The 27,020-nt window shown below is 44.4% G+C and overlaps 1 protein-coding gene across 5 annotated transcripts in view; it reads right to left on the bottom strand.

The window, feature by feature from the left end:
* Positions 1-27,020, bottom strand: part of CLPB (caseinolytic mitochondrial matrix peptidase chaperone subunit B) — a 143,337-nt gene that overhangs the window by 103,325 nt on the left and 12,992 nt on the right. For all 5 annotated transcript variants that reach the window (XM_042904398.1, XM_042904394.1, XM_042904395.1 and 2 more), the window contains exon 3: positions 10,116-10,202. In XM_042904398.1, the coding sequence (XP_042760332.1) occupies positions 10,116-10,202 (87 nt within the window). The remainder of the gene's footprint in view (positions 1-10,115; positions 10,203-27,020) is intronic.

Here is a 27,020-nt window from a genome sequence, read left to right as displayed (position 1 = left end):
CATGACCAGGATGAGCACTGGATGCTCTCCTTGTTGGTCCCAACTGAAACTCTCCAGGAGATCACTGAACACAGAACTCCCGAACAAGATATAGTGTTGGAGAAGGGGGGTTATCCTGAGATTGTTATGTTAGGCAAATGAGCTGGCACTGCTTTCCAGGGACCACTGTCTTGGGTTGCCTGAGGTCAAGGCATGCATCTGCCAAACTAGAATCGGTGCATGCTGGAATTGGAATATCATTACTATGAAACAGGATTATCTTGAGCAATGATTCCAAATGGGATTAGAAATGACTCTGTTACTCAGACATAATCGGCCACAGCAGCAGCAGTGGGAGAAAATCAAACTCGGCACACTTTTCTGGGGACATGATGCTGGCATTCCGGGCACCTGGCCAGCATTCTCACCCACCCTTTCTTGCTGGGAAATACTGAGCACTGTCCAGCATCGGGCAGGTGGCCACCTGGGACAAGAGCCAGTCCTATATCAAAGTGTCCTGCTCTGGGGTCTCATGTTCTAGGCCCAGTTTCTAGGATGAAAAGGAGTGGAAAAAATCTCCAAAGCCCTACTACTTCTGAGTCACCTAAAGGTATTGGTGAGAGACAAGTAATACCCTACATTCAAAGACAGGCTTACCTGTAGACCATTCACTAATTTCCTCCTGGAGTGACCAATAATCAACAACAAGAATAATAATTAAGGCACCACTACTACCACTAACCAAAGTAACAAAGCCTTATCAAGTGCTTACAATATGGTAGGCATTGTTCTAACACTACATATATTTACATATTTAAACCTCAAAACAGCCTTTTGTGGTAGATCTACTTATTATCCCCATTTTATAGTAGATGTGAAGAAACAATCACAGATAAGTGAAAGAACTTGCCGAGGTACATAACTAGTAAGAGAAAGAATGTGGTTGAGCCCAGGTAATCCAGCTCTAGAGCTACAGCTGTACCAATGCTAGGCTACCAAAGACTGAGAGGATCATGGCCTGTGTTGGATAAGGCCTTTCCTTCACATTCTCTGGTCTCTAGCCTCTGCTAGATCCTCCAACAAGATCTGGCACAGTCCTACTTTCTCACCTTTGTGAACCTATGCTCACCACAGTCCTTCTCCCAGAAATGCTGTCTTTCTAGCCCCCACCTCTATCAATCAAAATCCTGTCCAACTTTCAAGGCCCACCTCGTATGAAAGGCTTCCCTTAATGATGTTGCCTCTACATGGCGTGATCTACACCTAGCACTATAGGTGATCTTCACTGAGGCACTGACCACATTCTGCCTCATTCTACAGTTAAAGTGGGACTTGTTTATCCCTTTACTGCCAGATTTTTAAGATTTTTATTTTTAAGTAATCTCTCTACCCAACATGGGCCTTGAACTTACAACCCCAAGATCAAGAGTTGCATGCTCTACTGATTCAGTCAGGCACCCCCCAATTGTCAGCTTTTTGAGAAACGGAGAATGTTTTGTCTGTTTTTAGACTTCTCATAATCATCCAGCACATCATCAAGAAACCCTAATTGAGCTGACTTCACTCTAGTCCCAGCACCCCTTAGGCCAACCCATAGCCTTGCTCCCCACCATCTCCCTCCACAGGCAGCATACTCCAGTGGAAAAAATGAGAATCTGTGGTTCAAAGATACCTGGCTTCAAATCCTGGTTCCCTCTTTCACTTATTAAACAACCCTGGGTATCCCTGAGCTTCACTTTCCCCATCTGCAAAATAGGGATAATAATCCTTCCCTATTTGGATTGCAGTGAGGATTAGAGACAACCTGAGAAGTGCCTGACATAGGCTTGGCATACAGAAGGCACTCAATCATAACCATAGCCGTGATCACTACAGTCAGTAGATCAGCCAGCACAGCACAGGCAACAAGCAGCCAGGCCAAGAACAGGATGGGGACCCTGGGAAGAAGCTGCAGAACTCTGAGGCAGGATAGACCTCTACATGGTTGGGCCCCCGAAGGACCTGCACTGAAGCACAGGTGCAAGGGTGCTCTACCAGCACTGCCTCTGGCCAGCCAACAAGGAAGGAGAGCCACTCAGGGAAGCTGCCCCTGGTCCAGCTCCAGGAGCAGCATCACTCTAAGAACACCTGTGCAGTGGCTGACCCCATAAAGAAAGGCCTGCACAGCCAGGAATCTCAATTGAGCTACTGGTTTCTTAAAGACAGGTTTTAATGCCCACCCACCATCTCAGTAAGGTGGAAAGAAAATAAGCAAATGCTAAAAATAAATGACTGCTATGAGAGGAAATTAAATGGTCTTCAGCCAAGGATGGCGGCATTTTAAAATTAACAAAGCCCAGGTACCACATCCAGGAAGGCCTTGGCAAATGCGTGTTATCCACTCATTAGATCAGCTCCTCAGGGACCCTGGCCAAGCAGGGAAGGCAGTGCCGGGAAGCAGTCCTTCCGATGCTTATGAAATGCACTCCGGGAGAAAAAGCAGAGGAGGGAGGGAGACTCTTGTGGGGAATTTCAAACAGTTTTGCTGGAGCTCTGCTTCATAACTTCACCTTCTCTGAGGCAGGGGCTTTCAGAGTAACCATCAAGCCCAAGTGGACTTATCTGAATCTCCCCCCCACCATCCCACTCTTGGTTCCTGAGGCACAACAGCCACACTATCTAGGTGGTCTCACTGCCTGGCAGTCCAGGGACAAGGAGTCTGAGGACCATGTGGGATGGAAGACAAGCTCCCAGTCCCGTATCCTGTACTTTTTTCTTACTATGAAGAATCATAGGATACTTTGTGAATTTACATAAGCTCCCTGTGTATCGCTTGTAAATGAATTTGTTGTTGTTCATCAGGAATTACACCTTATGACGTCACAAATCATGTGAAGTCACAAACCTTTATTCTCTAGTAACAATTAATACACGTGAAATACCATCAACAATAGGAAATCTAAACATTCCAGGTGACCAGGAACTATACGAATTCATTTTGACATGACAAACAAATTCTCAGTGTGCCACCAGTCACAATTAATAATGAATATTAGACAGGGATGATGGTTTTTTAAAAAATTTTTTTAAATGTTTATTCACCTTTGAGAGAGAGAGAGAGAGAGAGAGAGAGAGAGAGAGAGAGAGACAGAGTGTGAGTGGGCGAGGGGCAGAGAGAGAGGGAGACACAGAATCCGAAGCAGGCTCCAGGCTCTGAGCTGTCAGCACAAAGCCCGATGCACAGCTTGAACCCACAAACTGTGAGACCATGACCTAAGCCAAAGTTGGACGCTCAGCCAACTGAACCACTCAGGTGCCCCGGGATGATGACTTTTTTAAAAAGTTTTTTTTAAGTCAATTTACTGAAGTATCATTTACTCACAGTAAAATTCACCCTTTTAAGATGTACAATTTGATGAGTTTTGATTGTTCAATCCAGATTTAGAATATTTCCATCACCCAAAAGTTCCTTTGAGCCCTTCCTCCTACTCCTAAACCCTAGCAGCCACTAACCTGATTTCTGTCCCTACAGTACTGCCTTTCCAAGATCATCCTATAAATGGAATTATATCATAGCTAGTTTTTTGTGTCTGGCTTTAGCTTAGCATAAGGCTTTTAATATTTGTCCCTGTTGTTGCACGTGTAATTTTTTTTTTTTTTTAACTGCAGAATAGTGGTCCGCTGTATGGATGTACCATAATTTGTCCATTCACCAGTTGATAGACATTTGGATGATTTCCAGTTTGGGGCAATTATGAATAAACTACTATCAATGTCTTTTTGGAGATTTTTGTTTTTGTTTTTAATCTTTTTAAATGTTTATTTAAACATATTTAAAACATATTTACAGAGGAGGGGCAGAGAGAGGGAGACAGAGGATCTGAAGCAGGCTCCACACTGACAGCGCAGAGCTCAATGCGGGGCTCAAACTCACTAACTGCAAGATCATGAACTGAGCCAAAGTCAGATGCTTACCTGACTGAGCCACCCAGACGCCCCCAAGATTCATGTTTCTATATCTCATGGACAAAGTTGGTATAAGAGTTGGTTTTGCTGGGCTAGATGGTAATATATGTTTTGCCTTTATGAGAGACTGCCAAAGTGGTTTATAGCATAATGCATTCCTATCAGCAATGATGGCAGTTGTTCTGCATCCTTGTCAGCACTTGGTACCGTCGGGTTTTCTAAACTTTAGCCATTCTAGCAGGTATACAGTGGTTTCTCCTTGTGATTTTAACTCACATTTCCCTAAATGATGAATGCTGAGTATCTTTTCATGTGCTTATTTGCCATCCATCTCTTCTTTGGCTAATGTCTGCTCAAATCTTTTGCCCATTTTTTAAAAATTGGGTTGTCTTTTTACTGTTGATTTGTAACACTTCTTTGTATCTTCTGGACACTATTCCTTTTATCAGACATGTGTTTTAAGTCATTAAAAACTATAAGGATCTAAATCATACCGTATTTCCATCACACCGCTATCCCTTGCACGTAAACACTGATGAAGTAAACAGGACAGACTTATACCTTCATTTTACAAATACTTTAGTGACACTGGACAGAGGGCCAAGCAGTAGTTGGTAACTGCTAAAACTCAGGAGACTATTTTTACCTCCACAATAAGCACCTAACCAACACTAGGCTTTAAGGAAAGCTACATCTGGAGAAATGACTGTTCTATAAACAGCTTTTGGCCCCCCAGGCTCTGCACCTCCTAAAGCCCTGTTCTGGTCCACCAGGCTCCTGGAATGGTCAACAGTCGTCACACTCCACTGCTGGCCATTGTCCACTGGGAAAGGTAGGAGGCTCCCAATCCATCCTTCAGTGAAAGAGCAAACAGTGGGGCCTGTGGCTGCTTGGACATCAAAGTTGAGCAAACAGGCCGGGCAGGCCCTGCCTCTCCGCCTACACATCCTGCAAACGCCATGTGAAGGAGCTTCCCTGAGGGGGTCATGACTTTCAGCTTGTCATAGCACACATCAAAGTTCGCACCACACACGAACTGGGTACATGGGTTCGAATCAAGTCGCCCAAGAGCGGATACTCAGCCATTGTATCCAGTTTTAATCCTGTGTTTTCCCAAGTAATTAAGCCTTCTTGCTTATGAACTTGTGACTAAGTAAAGCATCACTGAGAGGTTGTAACATCAAAGTGCCTTCCACCGTCTGTCCATGTTTGGTAAAATTGGATTTCTTTCCCTTCTTAAAGAAAAACTAATTGAATTTAGCTGAAGGCTGGGTATATTTGCACGAGCTGGTGAAGGCTATGCTAAGTCACAGTGATCATCCTGGGACCCTGTGGCTTAGCCTTTAGTTGGGTTGGGTCAAAGTGCAACACAGAATGAGGCACCCAGACTCAGGCTAAACAAGTGCCTGTGGCATGAGGCTTATGAAGGTCTCATTGTGGAAAAGGGGTCAGCCCCCAGTGACTGCTCCTCAAGTCGCTAGTACACCCAAGCTGTTACTAGGGCTGGCAAAAGGATCATCCTAGTAGAATGTTGGTAAATCTTTGGCAGAACGGCTACTGAAAACAAAGGCCATCACATTACTTGCATCCTTGATGTCAGCAGTCTGAGTAAGCTTCTTAAGGCAAAGGCTGTGATGCTTATTATCTGAATCCCCTCACAGCCTAACACATCAGCACCAGACACAGTATAGTTTTAAAAAATGTTTGCTGGATTCATAAAATGATAGTATAAAGGGGTGCCAGAACAAAGTTCCTCCTTCCCGATGAACCAAACTCTCTGTATCCCTTTTTTGCCTTGTTCGTCAGGAAACTTCAATCTAAATTAATACTTAATTCCACTAATTACCTGATTTGCAGTGAGTACAGCATCGTCCCATTTATATAAAATTACACACACACACACACACACACACACACACAATCAATCTCTAGACAGAGGGAATTTATTTGACTGCTACTTTCTTCTCCATATTATTTTTACAAAAACAATAAACCTATTTTCAGAAAAGAAAATCTCTCGTTCAATCCTGATACAATTATCTTTCCTTTTACCAATATGATTTCTGATCCAGTTTTAACTCTCCCGTGTACATTTATATTTGTATTTTAATTTGAGTCACTGCAAACCCTTTTGGAAATAAAAGGTGAGAATAAATTATAAATTAAATTCCCATACATACTTCAAAAATTTTGTGCTACAGTACTGTATTTTCTATTCAAAATTAAATAAGATAGTACTATCTTTACTATTCAAAATTAAGTTAAAAGACAAATACATACATAAATAACAGTTCACAAGATGTTAATCTCCTTAAGGATAGACACTATTGTGCTCTATCCCGAAGGATGTAAGGCATGAAGCAGGCACTCACTAACGGCAGTTGAGCTGAAATGATCAGATGGTCTTAGGACCTCTCTCCCTTGAGCTTGCAAGCTGCCAACATCTAAAGGAGGTGAAGGTTCTCTGCTCTCAGCTTGGAATCAAAACGTGCAGTTCCTCTACCCTCCTTTCATCCAAATCCAATTGAAAGGTGGTGGTATTTCAGGCCTGATTCCAGAAGGGCTTGGTGATTGATGAAATGAGGATCAGCACACTTCTAATCAGGAGAAACTTACTGGCAGACTGTGCTGGCATAAACATGATCATCTCTCAAGACCACCCCACACAGCACTTTACCAATGAGGCCTACTCACTCTGACCAAGGTACTCCTGGCATTCCTTTTTATCAGGTTCCATTTTTCCTTTCTCTCTCTCTCTCTCTTTTTTTTTTTAAGTTTTAATTTTAGAGAGAGGGCAAGTGGGGGAGAGGGGCAGAGGGAGAAAGAGAGAATCCCATGCAGGCTCCATACTCAGCATGGAGCCTGATGCAGGGCTAGATCCCAATACCCTGGGATCATGACCTGAACTGAAAACAAGAGTCAGACTCAACCAACTGAGCCACATAGGTGCTCCTATTTTTCCTTTCCTTTTCTTTTCACATTTATTCATTTTTGAGAGAGAGAGAGAGAGAGAGAGAGAGAGAGAGAGACAGACACACAGAGCACAAGCGGGGGAGGGGCAGAGAGAGAGGGAGACACAGAATCCGAAGCAGTCTCCAGGCTCCGAGCTATCAGCACAGAGCCCAATGCGGGGCTCGAACCCACAAACCGTGAGATCATGACCTGAGCTGAAGTCAGACGCTCAACTGACTGAGCCACCCAGGCACCCCAATTTTTCCTTTTCTATAGCACTTCTTACCTTCTAATAAGGTATGTAGTTTACTTATGTATTATATTTATTATTTATTGTCTGTTTCTGCCTCTCTCTACGCAGGGACCACTAGTATAGAAATATGCTCTGTGGGAAAAAAAAAAAAAAAGAAATATGCTCTGTGAGGACAGGAATCTTTGTCAAGAACAGTGACTGGCAAACAGTAGGTGCCAAATATATATATATATACACATATATATGTATATATATATATATATACACATATATATGTGTATATATATATATATATTACAGATATATGTAATGTATATACAGATATGTATATGTATATATATACATATATCTGTAATATATATGTATATGTATACATATATATGTATATATATGTGCATATATATTGTGTATATGTGTATATATATGTGTAATATATATGTATATAATATGTATATATATGTATATATACATATATATGTATATACATATGTATGTATGTATATGTATATAATGTGTATATATAATGTATATATGTATATAATGTGTATACATATAATGTATATATATATACACATATATATGTATGTATGTACATATGTATGTATGTATGTATATGTATATAATGTGTATATATGTGTATATATATGTGTGATATGTTATATATATAATGTATATATGTGTATATATATGTATATATATATGATATGAATAAATTAACCTAAGTTTGCTATTTGCAATAAAAATCTGTCCCTGGGCCCTGGAAGGAAGAGGAGGGCACAAAATGGATGTTTAAAACACCAATAATTAGTCCTAGGAACCAAAACAAGTAAATACTAGCCAACACTGTCACTTCGCTCAACAAGCAACGCTGATTTGCTAATGGCCCTGGATAAAGACAGGACAATCAGTTAAGCCAACAACTCGTTAGATTTAGAGAGAAATGTCCCCAAAGCACATCTACCAGCTATCTGCTCACTGATTGACAGTACTCTTAAGTATAGTGTTATTTCCTATTCTGTCTCAGCACTGAAAATACTATGTAAAGAAGGGCACACACTCCCTTCTCTTTTCTCCACCACCTGCTATCTCTTGTGAATGGAGATACTTGCAAGCTGGGAAAGAAAACTGGTGGGTGGGGTGGAGGTGGTGGTGGGTGGAGTATCACTGGTAGAATAAACACATGTGTTTATGTGTAGAGACATCTAATATGGGCAACAGAGAATAACAACTCACCATTTGTAACAGGTAGCACAAACACTATCTCACTGGGTTCTCACAAAAATATAGCAAGAATCTACCCTGCTCACAGAGTCAGTCCTCTCCTAACCTCTGCTTTGATAATTTCCTGTCCACATGGCTCTGACATCATTGATTACACTACACTCTGTCTCTCTACCTGCCATTCTTTTTCACATTGGACCTTGAGCTCCCAAGGTCTCTGATTCTCCAATGCTGAGCACAGAGTCTGGCTCAGAGTAGACGTTTACCAAATGTTTGTAAAAATAAATGATTTCAGATGAAGAAATAGAGTGCCCACAGAATTCTTAAATTCAACGAAGGGTCAGAACCAGGACTGGATTCCAGGACTCTCAACTGCAAAGCCTATTTACATCAAGTTTTCTTTTTTCTTTTTTTATTTTTTTAATGTTTATTTTTGAGACAGAGAGACAAAGAGTGCGAACGGGGGAGGGACAGAGAGAGAGAGGGAGACAAAGAATCGGAAGCAGGCTCCAGGCTCTGACCTGTCAGCACAGAGCCTGACACGGGGCTCCAACTCACGTGCCATGACATCATGACCTGAGCCAAAGTCGGATGCTCAACTGACTGAGCCACCCAGGCGCCCCACACCAAGTATTCTTTTAAGGGCTTGGAGCTTAAGTGGCAAATAAAGAAATGGAATTCTGAGAAACAAGTTCAGGACAGAGGAGCAGAGAGGAGAGACCTATCTCATGTATAGCTAAGTCTCTCAGCCAGTCTGAAGCACTGCCATCTTTATATTAGAAAATCCGTTTTGTTGGTTTCCACCACATTTATGATCCTTCCAAAGGAGGCCAGTACTGGCAGACAAAAGCCTTAATGATCTGCTTAAAGGAAAAATTAAAACTGGTAACTCAAACTATCAATTTCAGTGGCTGCTACTTAAGTGCCCAGTCTGCTTTTTTTGAAAGCATTTCTTTTTGCTCCTTTTTAATCAATTCTTTTGCATAATTACAGCTAGAGACTGGGATGGAGAGGCAGTATGCAGCACTAGCCCAGGATCTGGCAGCAATGAGGTAAAGTAAAACACACAAACTTTGTAGGCAGCCAGACCAGGCTCTAACTCGTCTGTGTGATCTCAGACAAATCACCTTATCTCTTTGGGCTTCAGTTTTCTCAGCTACAAAATGAGAAATCCATCCATCCACCACCTACCTACCTACCTACCTACCTATCTTGTGTCAGTTGTGAGAACTGAAGTAATTCTCTACACACAGGGGACTATTTCAGTCTTTACAAAACAGCTATCCCTTGAGGAAATGGGGGAGCGGGCAGGAAAAGAACACGGCCTCCAATGGGAGGGAGAATGTCCCCCGCCTTCCCTAGTTTCCATCAGAACCTCCAAAGAAATAGCCTAGCGGGGCCCTTACTGTGACTACAGATTCCTCACATGGACAGATGGTGGAATAAGAAAACATGGAGGTAACTCAAATGTGTACCTTCAACCACTTAACACACTTCCAAACATTTCGTGACTTCAACAATGCAAATGACATGCCTAATGTCACAAAGCCAATGAAAGATGGAGCTAGGATCCAGAGTTATATTCTTCCCTCTCCACATCTTCTATACTTTCCACTGCACAAGGTGTAGACCTGACCTTCTCCTTAGTCCACCACCCTGCCTCTGGAGAAAACAGCAGGGAGACAAGCAAGGGTGGAAGAGGGTTCTGGAATGTGGTCTGCAGGGATCTGGCTAAGGGAGCCCTGTGTGGAAGGAGATCTCTCACCTGTCGTTTCGGCTGATGGCTGCCACCATGAGTGCTGTCCACCCAAGTCTGTGCCTTGCATTGACATCTGCACCTTCTGACAAGAGCCTAGAAAGAGAGAAATATTTTCAGTGTATGGCGTATCATGGACGTAAGAGTGGAAGAAATGAGACAGTCAACAAATAGGGAGGCTACATGAATCTGGAAACAGTCAGAGGCCTTTGAGAACTAAGTACCCACTCTAGCTCCTCTGGCCAGTCTCCCCCCCCCCCCCTTCCCCAGGGATCCCCTACCCCTCTCCTTCTTCCCTTAATCAGTTTGACCCCTGCTGTTATCCTTCCAGCCTTCTGAGGAAAGAATGTGCCTTCTCTATCTTAATACCCTGACACTCCCACTACCTTGGTCCACTACCTTGGTCCAATGCTCTCTCCCTGATTCTTTGCCTATTCTAATCCTACTTCCATGGTATGGAATACAATCCTGGCTTGAGAGGTCCCCCGAGAAGGCTTCCTTAGCTCATCCAATCCACAGATCTGTTTCCCATCCTTAGAATTTCCCCATGCTTAGCACTGAATGCCCAATGACACTGCTTATCTAGGTAAGTGCCAGTTTGCAAAAGGATCACACTCAAGTTTCTCTGTATGGTGGTTATTTGGAAATTCAAAATCTCAAACCCAAGGAAACATGGAAAGAATGCTAGAAATGCTAGACTGGGGTGCCTGAGTAGCTCAGTAGGTTAAGCTTCCAACTTTGACTCAGGTCATGACCTCGCAGCTCATGAGTTTGAGCCCTGCGGCAGCTCTGTGCTAGCTAACAGCTCAGAGTCTGGAGCCTCCTTCAGATTCTGTGTCTCCCTCTCTCTCTCTCTGCCCCTCCCCCAATTGTGCTCTGTCTGTCTGTCTCTCTCTCTCTCTCTCAAAAATAGATAAATATTACCAAAAAAAAAGAAAGAAATGCTACATTAGGTTTCTAGGAGAGTCCACACAAGCCTGACTCTCTATGCCAGTGCCTAACACATAGTAAGAGCTCAATAGTTGCTGGATAAACTAACAAACACAGGGGGCGCCTGGGTGGCTCAGTCGGTTAAGCGTCTGACTTCAGCTCAGGTCACGATCTCACCGTCCGTGAGTTCGAGCCCCACGTCGGGCTCTGGGCCGATGGCTCAGAGCCTGGAGCCTGCTTCCGATTCTGTGTCTCCCTCTCTCTCTGCCCCTCCCCCGTTCATGCTCTGTCTCTCTCTGTCTCAAAAATAAATAAATGTTAAAAAAAAAAAATTAAAAAAAAAACAAAAAAAAACTAACAAACACAGTTTTATATATATCACTAAAATCCTGAATTCCGGGTCCTGGGAACAGGGGGCTCTACAATGTGGGGGTGGACAGAGAGAAGGGAGTAAACAGAATCAACCTCTTACTGGACACCTACTATAAGCAGGAACTGCCTTCAGAACTTGACACACCTGCTCTCATTTGCTCTTCATAGATGCTTAAGGAACTGACGCTAACCTCCTCTTCTCATGGATGAGGTAACAGGCTCAGTGAGGTGATATGACTCGCTGAAGGTCACAAAGCTAGCTAAGGAGTGATCAGTGACTGAAGTTCAGGCTGATAAAGGCTCTAGAGCTGGAACCCTTCTCGCCTCACCACCCTTCCTCCAAACTGAATCTGACGCCATGGCACATGGAAGACAAGATACTCAACTGATTTTAGCAATCACCATACGTGCCTGGTCCTGTGCTAGATTCTGGGATGGGGGGGTGAGAAGACACAGGTGTACCCTAGAGAGCAAATGACATAGTTGTGGAGGGAAGACTCAGGACAGCAGGAAATCAAAGCCTGCAGCGTATAGTTTTCCACCAGAAGTGCTACAGGAGACCAGGAGAGAGGGGGACCAAAAGGCAAGAGCAATTCACCAACAAGGCAAGATCTGCTTATGAGGACTGGGTGGGAGGGTGTTTGGAGGACTCTTTAGAGGGGAGCAAATGAAAGGGCACCTGCAGAGAGTCTGGAGGCTTAGAATTGAGTCCTAGTGCCATTCTTGTGCCACAATCTGCAGTCACTGCTCCTCTGGACCAAGCCAAATAAAAGCTCTGTGCTGCTGAAGTAAGCAGGTGATGAAGGCTTGGGAGGAAAAGCCATATCAAGTATGTATTCACTTGGCCCGTGCTGACACAGGAGAGAAGACAGGCCAGCAAGGACATAAGCATGCATCAGAGGAGGGCTGTGAATGGGGAGCACAGGCTACAAGTGCACACCCAGGAGACCTAACCCAGTCTTAGTGACCCGGAAGCCCTTCCTGAGGATGTGATGCCAGAGAGTTAGCCCGACAAATGAGGTCAAAGAAGAGGAAGGAGTGCATGAGGCAGAGGCTAAAGCCTCTCCCCCAGAAGAGAAGGCAGCATGACTGGGCACAAAATCTGAGGGAAGAGTGTTGAAGAGGAGATTGGGAAGTCACTCATCTCTGATCTCTAATTTGGAGGATTTCTTCCGGTGAAACTCCTGGGCCTCTTTACCACACAGAGTTAAGCCTTTTTTATGCAGGAACAATTTTCTATGGCCAAAAATATTAAAGAGAGTAAGAACCCTGTGAGACAAAAATCTCTTTGCACAAAACCTCCTTCCTAACTTACAAAACCTTCCCTGGTTTAGCAGGTGCTGTGGAAAGTGCATGGGTATGAGAGTTTAGAGCCTGGGGTTCTGATCCTAACTGTGATTCTGATAGGATGGCTTCATTTCTCTGGTCCTCAGTACAGAAGGCCAGAAAATCAAGACCAGCCGAAGCAAATCAAAGAGGTTTCTGAAGGAAAAGCCTGAACTGTGCCTTGAAGAATGGAAACAGTTTAGAGACAAGGGAGGAAGTGCACAACAGTCAAGACAAAAGGAACAAGACACTATCAGGACACAGGGAAGCAATGGGAAGGTATATTTGGAAATCATCAAGTAGATCCATCCAGGTGACGGTTCTTGGCAGAGAAACAGGCAGCTGCCAAGGTATGCAGGGCCTACAACAGAGCCTCTAAAGTCAAGACACAGGGCCAAGGCAGTGGGCGTAAATCTCTTTTGAGACATAGGCTTCTTTGAGAATATGACCAAAGCTGACGATTCTCTCCAGAAAAGTGCACAAGAGCACAGGTACTCAAAAAAAAGATTTTTTTTTTTCAATGTCCAGGAGTTCACAGGTCTTCATGAAATCAAAAAAAGATCCTAGGTTACAAACCCAACTTCAAGAGTTGACAAATGCCTGGCATGCATGCTACTGTCCTGCCTCCTGCATCTAAGTCAGAAATCATGAATCTCTCCCGGAAGTTTTTTCTGTGGAGCCTTTGAACAAGCCTCAGAATCCTTTTCAACCCTCGTTCTAATCAGGCATCATTGATCAGCTAAAGCCGGCAACAGAGAAGAAACCTATTTGGCATTCCTTAAGACTGTTACCACAGGCAAAAGGGTTGTCACTGAAGGTTTCTGTGTAAAAGAAATTATAAAATTAACCTGATAGCTTAAGCAAGCTGACTCTGAAAGGGGAGAGAGTAGAAAGTGGGGACAAAAGACAGTTTGGGAGCTGTTGTAACATAGACAAGGGAGACAAGTCAGGGCAGGAAAATGAGAAAGCGGGGCATGGCCAGGAAAAACTCAGTGCAGCCAGAATCCCTCCTGTCTCCAGTGGGACAGTGAGCCGTTTTCCCCTGCCTGGGCCCTGAGAATTCTGGAAGCAGCTCTGATCTGGAAGTAGGGCTGAAGAAACAGGACTGAGATGCCTTCTCCTCATGCCCCTTGAGGACCGAGTATGGTGTAATGAAAAGGATGAATAAAAGGACTTTGTAATAAATCAAACCTGGATTCACATTCTAGCCCAGCTAGATAACCCTAGGCCAATCAATTCTCTGAGTCTCAGTTTTCTCACCTATCAAATAGGGACACTAACCTCTAATTTGCTGGGATCCTAGCCCAGTACCTGGCACATAGCAGGTGTTCGATACAGGGTGGCTTCCACCTGCCACCTTACCCTACTTCCACCTCTTTCATGGAACGAAGTGTTGTAGTCTGACGCTGGCAGTGGCAGGTTGGCCAATACCCAGGGATTCTAAGACAGGGTCACATAGGATGACTGGGTAATTCATTCAGCTTGGCTCTGGGCACTCCTCTCTTCATTTATTCAACAAACATGTGTACATACCTACTCTGTGCCCAGCTGCATGCTGGCTCCTGGGAAGGAGACAAGACAGAGGTTCTTACTTTCCAAAGCCTGAGCCAAGCAGTGTTTTCTCTTTATATATGTACACACACACACGTGTTGTATTTATTACTTTTTTTCACAAATAATACATTTTAAGATTAACTCACACCGCCAAGTATACAATAATTCCATTTTTTAAAATTGCTATATAATTCTCAATGGCACATTCACCAGATTTTTTCCTTCTCTGCTCTCCCAGAGATACCTACTGAGGCAGTCTCCATCTCCCAGCCACCAAAAGTAATGCTCAAAGAACATCCTCTTGTGGGGGGCCTGGGTGGCTCAGCTGGCTAAGTATCTGACTCTTGATTTCGCCTCAGGTCACGATCTCACGGTTTCTGAGTTCGAGCCCTGTGTCAAGCTTTGCGCTGACAGTGTGAAGCCTGCTTGGAATTCTCTATCTCCCTCTCTCTCTCTGGCCCTCTCCTGCTCTCTATCAAAAATAAATAAACATTAAACAAAACAAACAAACAAACAAAAAGAACAAGAACATGTGCCCTTTTGGACCAGTAGGAGTATTTCTGAGGCATGTACTTGCAGTGAGATCCCTGGGTTTCAGGATGTTCCTGTGTCCTGCTCTCCCAGCCAACACTTGGCAGTTGCCAGCTTCCTACTGACTGCAAGCCCAATAGGTGTAAAGGGATCTCACATTATTGTTTTAGTTTGCATGTCTCTGATTAGCAACAATTTTCAGCTACTTGTTACACGGCCATCAGCATTTAGGGGTTATCTTTTTTCTGTACAATGCAGGGTTTTCTTCTAAGAGGAGGACTGCTGGAAAAGAGGGCTTCTCTAAACTTGCTATCCTGTCAATGAACAGAGCCAAAAGAGCAGAGAGCAGTCAGGCAGCCTGGGCTCTAGTTCCAGGGCTGGCGCCTCCTACTCTAACAAGCTACGGAAGGTATCTCATCCCAAGCTTTAGCCTCCTCATAGGCTCTTACAGGTTTCAGGAGGGGACACTGAAATCTGAAGGAAAGGGCTCCACCAACTTGGAAGACTCATTCCTAGGAGGCAAATCTTGGTGTTCTTCAGCGACACTCCAGCTTTTGAGCCCTGCACAGCATCCTGCCTGAGCACCATTCTTTGCAGCCTTCTGGGGGCTCAGATGTAACGAAAAAAGCAATGACCCTGGAGTCCAAGGGTGCTCTCTCACTTACTAGCTGTGGCACGGGGGATATTAATCTCTATTGTGCAAGGTGGCTGTAAGGATTAAAAGAGATACCACGTGGTAGCACTCCATAAGGAGTGGTGGCACTCGGTGACTCAAGGCAGGACCAGTACCAACATTACAAACCATCACAAGTGAACCCAGCTACAAACAACTTTTCCTCCTTCAAAGCTGGCTGGGGCCCCTCCCCCACTTCCCCTCTGTGCTCAAAGTTAGGATTTCACACACCCAGGTCTCCTCCATTTCATTTTGTTCCTTTGCAAGTGAATGCCCAGTAGGCAGTCATTTCAAAGTTTCGGGCCAGCTGGGCTTGCGGGTGGCTGCCTGCTGAGAGTGGCTGAAAGGGCCTCTGAGGCCTGAGAAAGCCACCCCTGCTCTCCCCTGTGATTTTCACCAACGGACAAAATGCGGCAAGTGAATTAATCTCTTTTAAAAAGAGCAATGCTTGTGACAGAGCACGGTGTCTCCGAAAAGGTTAGGATTCCATCATCCCTGAGATGATGAGTGGAATGCTTAATGCAGGTTGCCACTCAGGGCAGAGCAGCCTCTGTCCAGGAGTTGGGCACTGCAGGCCTTTCTGGGCTCCGTCCAGACTTGTGGAAGGCCCTTCCGTAATGAACTAGGTCTCTCCTGCCTGGCACAGCAGTGGTGGGTGACACTAATTGGGGGTGGCCCAGGGCAGCAGACAGGAAGGAGGCCACACTAGCGGTCAGGAGTTGAACCCCAGATCTCACACAGCTCTCAGGAAGTAGGGTGGAGCAGGGGAATTACCAGGATAGACTTGGTCCACATGCATGCTCCAGCATTACTGGGTGGGTAGCAGTGAATGAATGCATGACCTAGCCTCTCTGAACTTCACTTGGTCCCCTCATCTGAGTGACAGCTACTGCTCTACAAGCCTGTTTCCACATCTGTTAAAAAAATGGAGGACCACCGCGGCCCTACTCCGTAAGTCACACAGGGGTGCCATGAAGAAACAATGATGCAAAATATGTAAAAATACCTGACATGCAATAAAAATAAAGCACTGGACAAAGAGAACAACGGCCTGTACTATTATCATTTCCCAATTAGTATCTACCCCATTGTAAGGAAGTTAACAAGAGTAAACCAGGATATGTGAAAGGTGTACACAGAACTTGGAACATAAGTGCTCAAAATTTTCTGTGAAATGATAAATAAGCAGTCTCAAATCCCCAGGCAAGGGCCAGCAGTAGAAAAGGGCACCCTGGCCCAAGACCTAAAGATCTCCATAGGGGGGCGCCTGGGTGGCTCAGTAGGTTAAGCGTCCTACTTCAGCTCAGGTCATGATCTCCTGGTTTGTGGGTTCGAGCCCCACATCAGGCTCTGTGCTGACAGCTCAGAGCCTGGAGCCTGCTTCGGATTCTGTCTCCCTCTCTCTCTGCCCCCCCCCCCACTCATGCTCTGTCTCTCTCTCTCTCTCTCTCTCTCAATAATATATTAAATAAACATTAAAAAAAATTTAAAAAAAAAAGATTTCCATAGGAAAGGAGGCAAACCATAAGAGACTCTTAAGGACTGAGAACAAACTAAGAGTAGATGGGGGGTGAGGGAGAGGGGAAAGTGGATGATGAGCAGGGAGGAGGGCACTTGTTGGGATGAGCACTGGGTGTTGTATGGAAACCAATTCGACAATAAATTATATTAAAAATAAATTAAATAAATAAATAAATAGTAAGTAAATAAAGATTTCCATAGGAGAGTAACAAATCAAGGGGGACAACAAAGCTGCTCCGATATATCAGGAATCCAGGAGAGATCTGAAGGCTATGGACCAAACATGAAACAGTTAAGGGGGAAAGGGGGTGGGGGGTATTAAACTTTCCCTTCCTGCTGTGAGTGCTTCTGTATTCTTTTAAGTTTTATTGTTGTTTTGGCAACAATGAACATACTATTGCTTTTCTTTTTTAAACAAAACTTTCTTAGGGGGAAAAAGCCCCTTACCCTTTTTTTCTCCAAGAAGCCTTCCCTAAGACTGCCTTGATGCTGCCTCATTGGCCTATGCTAGCTAACCTATATTGCACATCGGTTTCCTTTTTTTTTTTTAATGTTTATTTTTGAGGGAGGCAGAGAGAGAGAGAGAGAGAGAGAGAGAGAGAGCGCGCCCACGAGCACGGGTGGGGGAGGGGAAGAGAGAAAGGGAAACAGAATCAGAAGTAGGCTCCAGGCTCTGAGCTGTCAGCACAAAGCCTTGATGCAGGGCTCGAACCCACATACCATGAGATCATGACCTGAGCTGAAGTCAGACACTCAACCGACTAAGCCACCCAGGCTCCCCAAACACATCAGTTTCCTTGTCCCCCCACCCCCTCCTCCAGTCAGCATGACCCTCCTGTCTCTTCACTCCTTGTGCTGGCACCACAGCCACTCTCTCAAGGCTCAGGGGCTGAATGAATGAGTACATGTATATAGCATTTCCTGACATATATCTCTCACCAATACCTGTCTTATGTTGGAAGTTACCTGTTATATATTGGTTAGGCCTGTCTTCTTCAAAGAACTTAGGCTCCTGTGTATATGTGGGAGTATGTGGGTGTGGCTTCTCAGGCTCAGGGCTTGGGATACTTCAGATGCAGGCCTGGGGCTAGAGGCCATGGATTCTAGTCATGGCTCTCTCAGTAACTAGCTGTGTGATCCTGGATAAATCAGTCTCTCTGGGCCTCACTTTTCTGTGTGGTAAAATAGGGGACGTGAATTCAATGATTTCTCAAGTCCCTGCCAGTTCTACAATCTTAGGATTCTAATTACGTATAATGTCAAAATTTGAGAAGTGGATTCCTGACAGACACAGGCATCAGCAAGACTTCCAAAGAAAAGACAACTCCTCCGGCTGCTGTCTGTAGGAGGGAGACAGTCCCAGACAGGGATATGGGGGCAGTTTTGAGTTGTTCTGGCTAACCAGCTCTTCTACTCAGGGGAGGGAGGTACCACATGATTTTTCTTCCTCTTTCTTTACAACCAATCAATACAAAGCGGCCACTGAACTTCAATCGTGCATTGTTCCAACTGATTTCCGGATCCTTCACATTAACTGGCTCTCAGCTGCAGCTGGGAAGGGGGGCTGAAGGGTAGGGAGCCCTGGCCCACCTGCATCAGAGGCCTGGAAGCAGTGAGCCATGCAGACTCAATCATGATCACTATCTGGGCAACAGGACTCTGGCTGGAGCCTCGCAGAAGGTCCTGTTTACAGTAATAACAGCACCAGGCCAGGCTGTCTGAACAGAGGCAAGGCGCCTGGGGCTAGAATCCACACACACAGCCTCCATCTGCGCCTTATCTAACCAGTAAGCCTGGGCTGAGAGGGGCAGGGCTAGGGAGGAAGAAGGCTGCTCTCAGAACTCAGCCTGGGCCAGTGGACTTTAGGTAGGATCCTGGTGCTCTAACTTCACAGACATGAGGCCTCTCTAGCATCTTCTGCATTTGCTACTTGAACAAAGCATTCTCCTTTAAGGCCCTGCATGGGACCCTTCCTCTAGGAAACTCTCTAGTTGCTCTTTCTGCCAGGAATATGGCTCACCCCAGCACTGCCATACCCAAACTGCTCCAAAGGCAAGCAGGTGGGCAGAGAGGGAGAAGGGCAGGCACTTATGCAGCACTTACAACAAACGTGTAGAATGTGCCTGTAAGCTTCCTGACTAGTTATTTCCTATCATATAAAGTTTTAAAATTTCTAGACATAATAAATGATCGGCAGAGATTAATCAGTCCAATCCTTCCTTGTACAGATACAGATGTGGAGGTCCAGAAAGCATCAGCCTCAGACTAGACTAATTTGGATATGAACCTGCATGTGTCTCTTCCAGGCTGCATGACTATAGCAGGTCACGTTAACCTCTCTGAACCTCAGTCAGTCACCTTAACCTTATCAGCCTGCCAGACCTACTTAACAAGGGTGCTGAGCTTGAGCAAAGGAAATACCATATGCAAAAGCACTTACATTTTGCAAATGTTAGTTGTCATTACCACAAGTTTTCATTTGTTCAAAAGCACACAGCACAGGAGCTGGATCAGACCCTCACTGAATAGTACTAGATGAAATGGAATGAAGTCCGATGCTGGGTGACCATTCTTTGTCCCATCTCCCTGTTTCAAGCAGAAACTTGACACACATTAAAGTGCACAGATTTTTTTAAGTTTATTTATTTATTTTGAGGAGGGGAGGAGCAGAGAGAGAGAGGAGAGAATCCCAAGTAGGCTCCATGCTGTCAGTGCAGAGCCTGATGCAGGGCTTGATCTCACAAACCATGAGATCATGACCTGAACCAAAATCAAGAGTTGAACACTTAACCAACTGAGCCACCCAGGTGCCCCTCACAGATTTTTTTAAACTTTATTTTGAAATGATTTCAAGCTTACAGAACAGTTACAAAAATAGGACAAAAAAACTCAGATCCATCCTCCACTCAGATTCTCATTACATTTTGCCTCCTGTGCTTAGCCATTCCTTTTCTCTATTTTTTAAATTTTTAAAAATATTTATTTATTTTTGAGAGAAAGACATACAGCGCGAGTGGGGAAGGGACAGAGAAAGAGGGAGACACAGAATCTGAAGCAGGTTCCAGGCTCTGTGCTGTCAGCACAGAGCCCAATGTGGAGCCCAAACTCACAAACTGCAAGATCACGACCTGCGCCAAAGTTGGCCACTTAACTAACTGAGCCACCCAAGCGCCTCTCCTTTTCTCTATTTTTTTTCCTGGACCATATGAGAGTTAGTTTCAGACATATGTGCCCCTTTACTCCCAAATACTTCAGCACATATTTCTAAGCACAAGGTCATTCTCTTTCATAACCACTAACCAATAATGACCAAATTTGGAACACTTAACATGGATAAAATGTTTTTATCTAATATTCAAATTTCATCAATTATCCCAATAATGTCCTTTATAGAAATTTCCCTCTGTAATCCAGATGTAAGCCAGGATCAATATTAGAACCAGGCATTGCAAGTGTCTTCAGTTTCCCTTCACTAGAATAGTTGCTGGGCCTTTCTTTGATTTTCTTAGTTCTGACACTTTTACAGAGGAAGGCTAATTTGTTTGTAGAACGTCTTTCAGTTTGGGTAACGATTTTTTGAGGAACCCATTTCCTATTATTCATCCATTCATTCCACAAACTTTCCATGAGACTGGTTATTACAGAACTCTGAGCTGAGTTCCACTGAGTCCTTCAAGGCATTCACTGTTCAGCTTCACACCTGGCAAACAGCTAAAATACAAGCAAGGACCCTGGAGAAGGTGTTGTGTGAGGGTAGGTCAGAGCAACAGAACCACAGGGACAACTTCCTGGAGGCAGAGACATGAGTTGCACCAGAAAGGATAGGCAGAAGCACAGATTCCCCCAATGATCTCCTGGGATCCTCTTTTAAATTTTATTTTTATTATTTTTTTTAATGTTTATTTATTTTTGACACAGAGAGAGACAGAGCACGAGCGGGGGAGGGGCAGAGAGAGAGGGAGACACAGAATTGGAAGTAGGCTCCAGGCTCTGAGCTGTCAGCACAGAGCCCAACGCAGGGCTTGAACTCATAGACCACAAGATCATGACCTGAGCCGAAGTAGGACACTCAACCGACTGAGCCACCCAGGCGCCCCTTAAATTTTTTTTTTTAATGTTTTTATTTATTTTTGAGACAGAGACAGAGACAGAGCATGAGCAGAGGAGGGGCAGAGAGAGGGAGACACAGAATCTGAAGCAGGCTCCAGGATCTGAGCTGTCAGCACAGAGCCTGATGCGGGGCTCAAACTCACAGACTGGGAGATCATGACCTGAGCTGAAGTCGGACGCTTAACCGACTGAGCCACCTGGGTGCCCCTCCTCGAAACCTCTTAAGGAAACATCCCTGTTTCCACAAGCAGTGTGTGTTAAGGCTGGGACGCAATAAAACATGAAAAGCAACAATACAAGGCTATAAGGAGGAGAGGGTGGCCCAGGGCACCCTTATCTGGGTACCTCTGCCCAGGGCTATAGGGTATGTCCCAGTCAACAGCTGCCCTGGTAACTTGGTGACAAGATGGAAATGCCGGTCTAGGTAGCTGAAGTGTGGGAAAGGGCCACCGGCGCCACCTACTGGCACTACAGTAGGACTCTAGCTGGGCAGCTGGCTGGTTGCCAGATAGCTTGTCACAATATGGCAGTGAGACACAGAAGTGATTCAGACTTCTCCAACAGGGCTGGCACTTGAGCCACCAGTGCCAAGCTCCAGAACCCCATGCTTTTCAGTAAATACTGGACTGTGCAAAGTCAGTCACAATACCTGACTCCCTAGACAGGTGGAGGCAAAGACTGGCCTACATTAATTCAGGTTCATTCCAGTAACAAAACTTAGGTAGCATCTTCTCCAAGTCAGGCTCTGTGCTGGGCACTAAGTGTACAGATATGAATCAGACATGGACCTTGTCCACAAGCAGCTCCCATCTGAATTGGGGTTGCGGAAATGGGACAAGTACACAAATAAATGCTTTAAGTATCGCAGGTGCTCTGAGAGCTCTGCTCACTCAGGGTCAGTGAGCACACAACATACTTGGCTCCTCATGTGGAGAGCTCTTGAATGGTGACGTCAAAAGAACTCACACATCTTGAGCAGCCTACTATGTATCAGGCACCTGACGTGATCTCATCTGATCTTGTGACTAGTTAAGGACTTGCTTAAGATGACTAGCCAGTAAGTGGCAGCTTGGGACTGGGACCTCTCCCTACTGAACCACACTGCCTTCCAGGGCACATATCCCATTTCTTCCCTCCTTTCCCACATTTAGCCTGGGGCCAGCACACCACAGGAATCTGATGGGACTAATAAACTGATAAAAAATGACAAAGAAGGAAAAGACTTAAACGGAAAGGAGGGATCTGAAGGATGGAGATACCCTTTGATTAGTTCTGCTTTCTAGAACCTTCTCCCATTGAAGAGACCCTCTTCTCCTAGACTCAAGATGAGAAAGGCCCAATCCATCCCTTCTTCCTCACGGTAATCTCCACGTTAGCAGCACTACTTTCATACTCATGTAGCAATACATGGCAATACGATACTTTAAAAGTGGTCTTGCCTTTAGGCTAAAACAAGTTTGGTAAACAAATCTAATCAAAAGGTTAAAGAAGTACAGGAAGCCCTGGTTCTCAGCAGGCTGGGCTGACTGCAAGCTTACAGAATCTAGGAGCACAACACGGCTACCAAAAAAGCTAGTGCAAGCTCAGGCTATATTAATAGAAGCATAAAATCTCTGACAAAAGGGATGACTGCCCTGTTCCTCACAACTGTGGTCATGCCACACTGTAATTCAGAAAGGGCACCAAAACTTTGTGGCCATTTCATTAGGAAATGACTAGGATGGGGAGAAGACTTGAAAACAGTTTAGGGAACCAAGTCTTACTTGGCTTGGAGCTCTGTCTCCTAATATTTAGAGGTCCGGAGGGGCGCCTGGGTGGCTCAGTCGGTTAAACATCCGACTTCGGCCTAGGTTATGATCTCGCCATTCCTGAGTTCGAGCCCTGCATTGGGTTGTCAGCTGTGCTGACAGCTCAGAGCCTGGCGCCTGTTTCAGATTCTGTGTCTCCCTCTCTCTCTCTGCCACTCCCCCACTCGCATTCTATCTCCCAAAAATAAATAAATGTTACCAAAAAAAAAATTTTTTTTTTAAAGTCTGGAACAGGAAAAGAGTTGCGCAGTCCTGGAGGACAGAGCAGGGACTAAAGGGCAGTTGCAGGGGAAGCTAACACATAATGACAGCCCACTATGTGTCAAGTGCTATGCCAGTGCTTTCACACATACAGCTTCAGAATTCATCACAAGATAAATGTTTTTCTAATTACCGAGTGCCTTTGCTTACATTACTCCAAATGCCCAGAAAACCTTTCCACCAAGCTCCTTGTACCCAAATACTACGAATCTCCAGGCCCAGACTAAATGCCACCTTCTCTATGAAGCCTTAACTTTTCTTACATACTAATTACAAGTCTCTTACCAGACTGCAAGTTCTTGAAAGGCAAAAGTCATCATGATGCATGTTTATTCTCCTCCTCAATGCCAAATGGGGCATAATGCTTATAAGGGGTCTTAAGAATAAATAAATGCCAAAAAAATATAAAAAATAAAAATAGGGGCGCCTGGGTGGCTCAGTCGGTTGAGTGTCCTACTTCGGCTCAGGTCATGATCTCACGGTCCGTGAGTTCGAGCCCCGCGTTGGGCTCTGTGCTGACAGCTCAGAGCCTGGAGCCTGTTTCGGATTCTGTGTCTCCCTCTCTCTGACCCTCCCCTGTTCATGCTCTGTCTCTCCCTGTCTCAAAAATAAATAAAATGTTAAAAAAAATTTTTTTTTAAATAAAATAAAATAAAATAAAATAAAATAAAATAAAATAAAATAAAATAAAATAAAATAAAATAAAAATAAATGCCAAAGCAGATATACAAATGGCCAATAAGCATGTGAAAAGATGCTCTATGGATGGATCATCAGCCATCAGGGAAATGCAAATCAAAACTACAATAGGATATCACTTCACACATACTAGGATGGCTATAATTAAAGACAGACAATAACAAGTTTTGAAAAGACTAGAGAAGTCAGAACCCTCATACATTGCTGGGAAGAATGTAAAATGGTGCAGCCACTTTGGAAAACAGTCTGGCAAATGGATAATAAGAGTTATCCTATTGTGCAGCAGTTCCACTTGTAGGTATCTACCCAAGAGATACCCAAGGTATCTACCCACATAAAAACCTGTACATGAATGTTCACAGCAGCATTATTCACAACAGCCAAAAAGTAAAAACATAAACACCCATCAACTGATGAAAAAAGGATAAATAAAATGTGGTATATCTATACATGGAATATTATTTAGCAATAAAAAGAATGAAGTACCAATACATGCTACAACATGGATGAACCCTGAAAACATTACGCTAAATGAAAGAAGCCTGTCCCCAAAGACCACGTTGTATGATTCCATTTATGGAAAATGTCCAGACAGGCAAATCCACAGGGACAGAAAGTAGATCAGTAGTTGCCAGGTTCTGGGGGGAGTGACAGGGAGTGACTGCCAATGGGACCAGGATCTTTTTTGGGGTGAGGGGGTGATGAAAATGTTCTGGAATGAGGCAGTGGTGATGGTTGCATAATCTTATAAATATACCAAAAACCACTGCACCCTTTAAAAGAGTGAATTCTATGGTATGTGAATTATATCTCAAAAAGAAAAAGAAAAGAATAAAAGAAAGAACGCTTATTCAACCAGAGTTTGTGCATCCTTTGGGAGGTAGAGAGGGCCTCATACCTAGAGGAGCTGTCCAGCAGAAAACCTCCTTGAAGGGGAAAAAAAAAGAAAACCCAAAGAAGGACTTGAATACTGAAGAGGAAGTGAGGCCAGAGACAAAAAGTGCCTTGGATCCAGTCTACCCATGCAGGGGCTATAACTAAGTGTCACTTGCCCTAGAAAGGATCCTGCCCTGCCTGCTGGACTCTGAACCCCTGGGAATTCAGAGGCCTCCCACAATTGTTTGTGCTTTATATCCTGTCCCTGCTCACTGTCCATCTGCAAAAGCTGGTCAAACACACAGACTTCCCGGGAGGCCTGGGTGCTATCCCCCCCCAAACAAAAGGGCATTGAGATGGAAGCCTCAGCTCAGCCTCAGAGAGGATTCTTATGCAACCTTCCTGGGCCTCCCATCCACATGAATGGAGGATCCTGGAGACCAGTCAGCCTGTCCAGCTGCTGTACCCTCCTGCTGGGTAGCCTCTGGAGAATAAACAGAGCTTCATTCAACCAATCAATCAACCAGTAAGGCTCTATCTGTACTGTGTGCCTTCTGAGTGCCCAGCCAAGCTTGTGTGACTAGCTACGGTGGAGGCAGGAGGAGGTGCCATCCACCTTGCTGTGACAGCACAGCCTGGTTGAGGAGACACAGGCACGAGAGGCAAGGAGAAAACTAACCGTGATATTGTGTGGCTCAGACTTTAAGGCTGTGGGAATCTGGTAAGAAAGCTCAATATGGGCTAGAGCAAGTAATGAACTGAAGCAAGGGAAGTGCATACTTTGGACTCCTGTGGGCCTCAGTTTAAATCACCACACTGCTATTTACTAGCTGTGAGGTAGTAAGCACTCTAAATCTGAGCCTCAAGTTTTGTCATCTGGAAAATGGATGTAACATAATCTGCTTTTGCAATACCGTACCAAGAAATGAAAATAATACATATACAGTATCTAGTACTCTGCCTCACATGGAGTGGGTATTTAATAAATGACAGCTATCATTATTAGTGAGGGTGAGCTTTCTGGAAGAAGAAGGGCTTGAGGTGGGCGATGAAGCATCAGTTGGATCCAGACAGGACAGGGGTGGAACTGGAATCACTGCAAAGGCTTCCAGGTAGAATGAGTAAGCTGCATGTTTGGGACAGTGAGAAGCCAAGCCTGAGTGGAATGGGGTTCTTGGGGTAGAGGGAAGGGCCAGGTATGGCTGGCAGGAGCGTGGGGCTGGAGGCAGGGGTGTGGGTGAAGAGCAGAGGGGAGGACAGGTAAGGGATCTGGATTTGACAGTTTCTCTTCAGGAGCCTTGTGGACTCTCAATAAGGCAGACAGAAATGGTTCTTCCTCTAGCTAGAAAACATCTCGCTGAGCCTGGAAGAGTGCTGAGGAAACTGTGACCCCAGCAAGCCTCTCTCTGCTTCAGGCCGCCTCATCTGGAAAATGAAGTGGTGTGCGACTTCCAAGTGGGCCACTGTGGATTACTCTAGCAACCTGCATTTCTGTTTCATTGTCTGTGAAGCAGGGCTATTATTACCTGCACGACTGTGAGGATTTAGTGATTAAAGCCTCATATAACTGCCTTAAAAAAAGCATTTGTTTTTTGTTTTTTTAAATTTTTTTTTAATGTTTCTTTATTTTAGAGACAGAGAGACAGAGCACAAGCGGGGAAGGGGCAGAGAGAGAGCCAGAGCAGAATCTGAAGCAGGCCCCAGGCTCTGAGCTGTCAGCACAGAGCCCAACGTGGGGCTCAAACCCAGGAGCCGTGAGATCATGACCTGAGCTGAAGTCGGACGCTTAACCGACTGAGCCACCCAGGCACCCCAAAAAAGGCATTTTATAAACATCAGCCACTATCAATAATATTCAACAATGTTATTAAAATATTACTTAAGATTCTTGAAAAAGTTTTATTTATTTAACTAATCTCTACACCCAACATGGGGCTCGAATTCACAACCCCAAGATCAAGAGTTGTACACTCTTCCGACTAAGCCAGCCAGGTGCCCCTAAAATATCATTTTATAATATTTTATACTACATGTACCAAAGTATATAAAAATTATAGGTGTAAAAAATGTCATTAAAGTAATATCCTATAAGAAGTAAATAAAATTCTGAATATATGTGAGTTCTAAAAAAAAAGAGTAAAACTAAGCATGATAGGCTGTGTTTTTTTGCCCCGCTTAATATTCATTTACCTTGTGTTCATTAGTCTGGGAGGTCTCTGAATACTCACACTAAAAGTTTAAGAAACATGTACA

This window comes from Panthera leo, chromosome D1, assembly GCF_018350215.1.
Source record: "Panthera leo isolate Ple1 chromosome D1, P.leo_Ple1_pat1.1, whole genome shotgun sequence".
NCBI classification, from domain to species: Eukaryota; Metazoa; Chordata; class Mammalia; order Carnivora; family Felidae; genus Panthera; species Panthera leo.
This window is presented reverse-complemented; position numbering and strand designations above follow the sequence as displayed.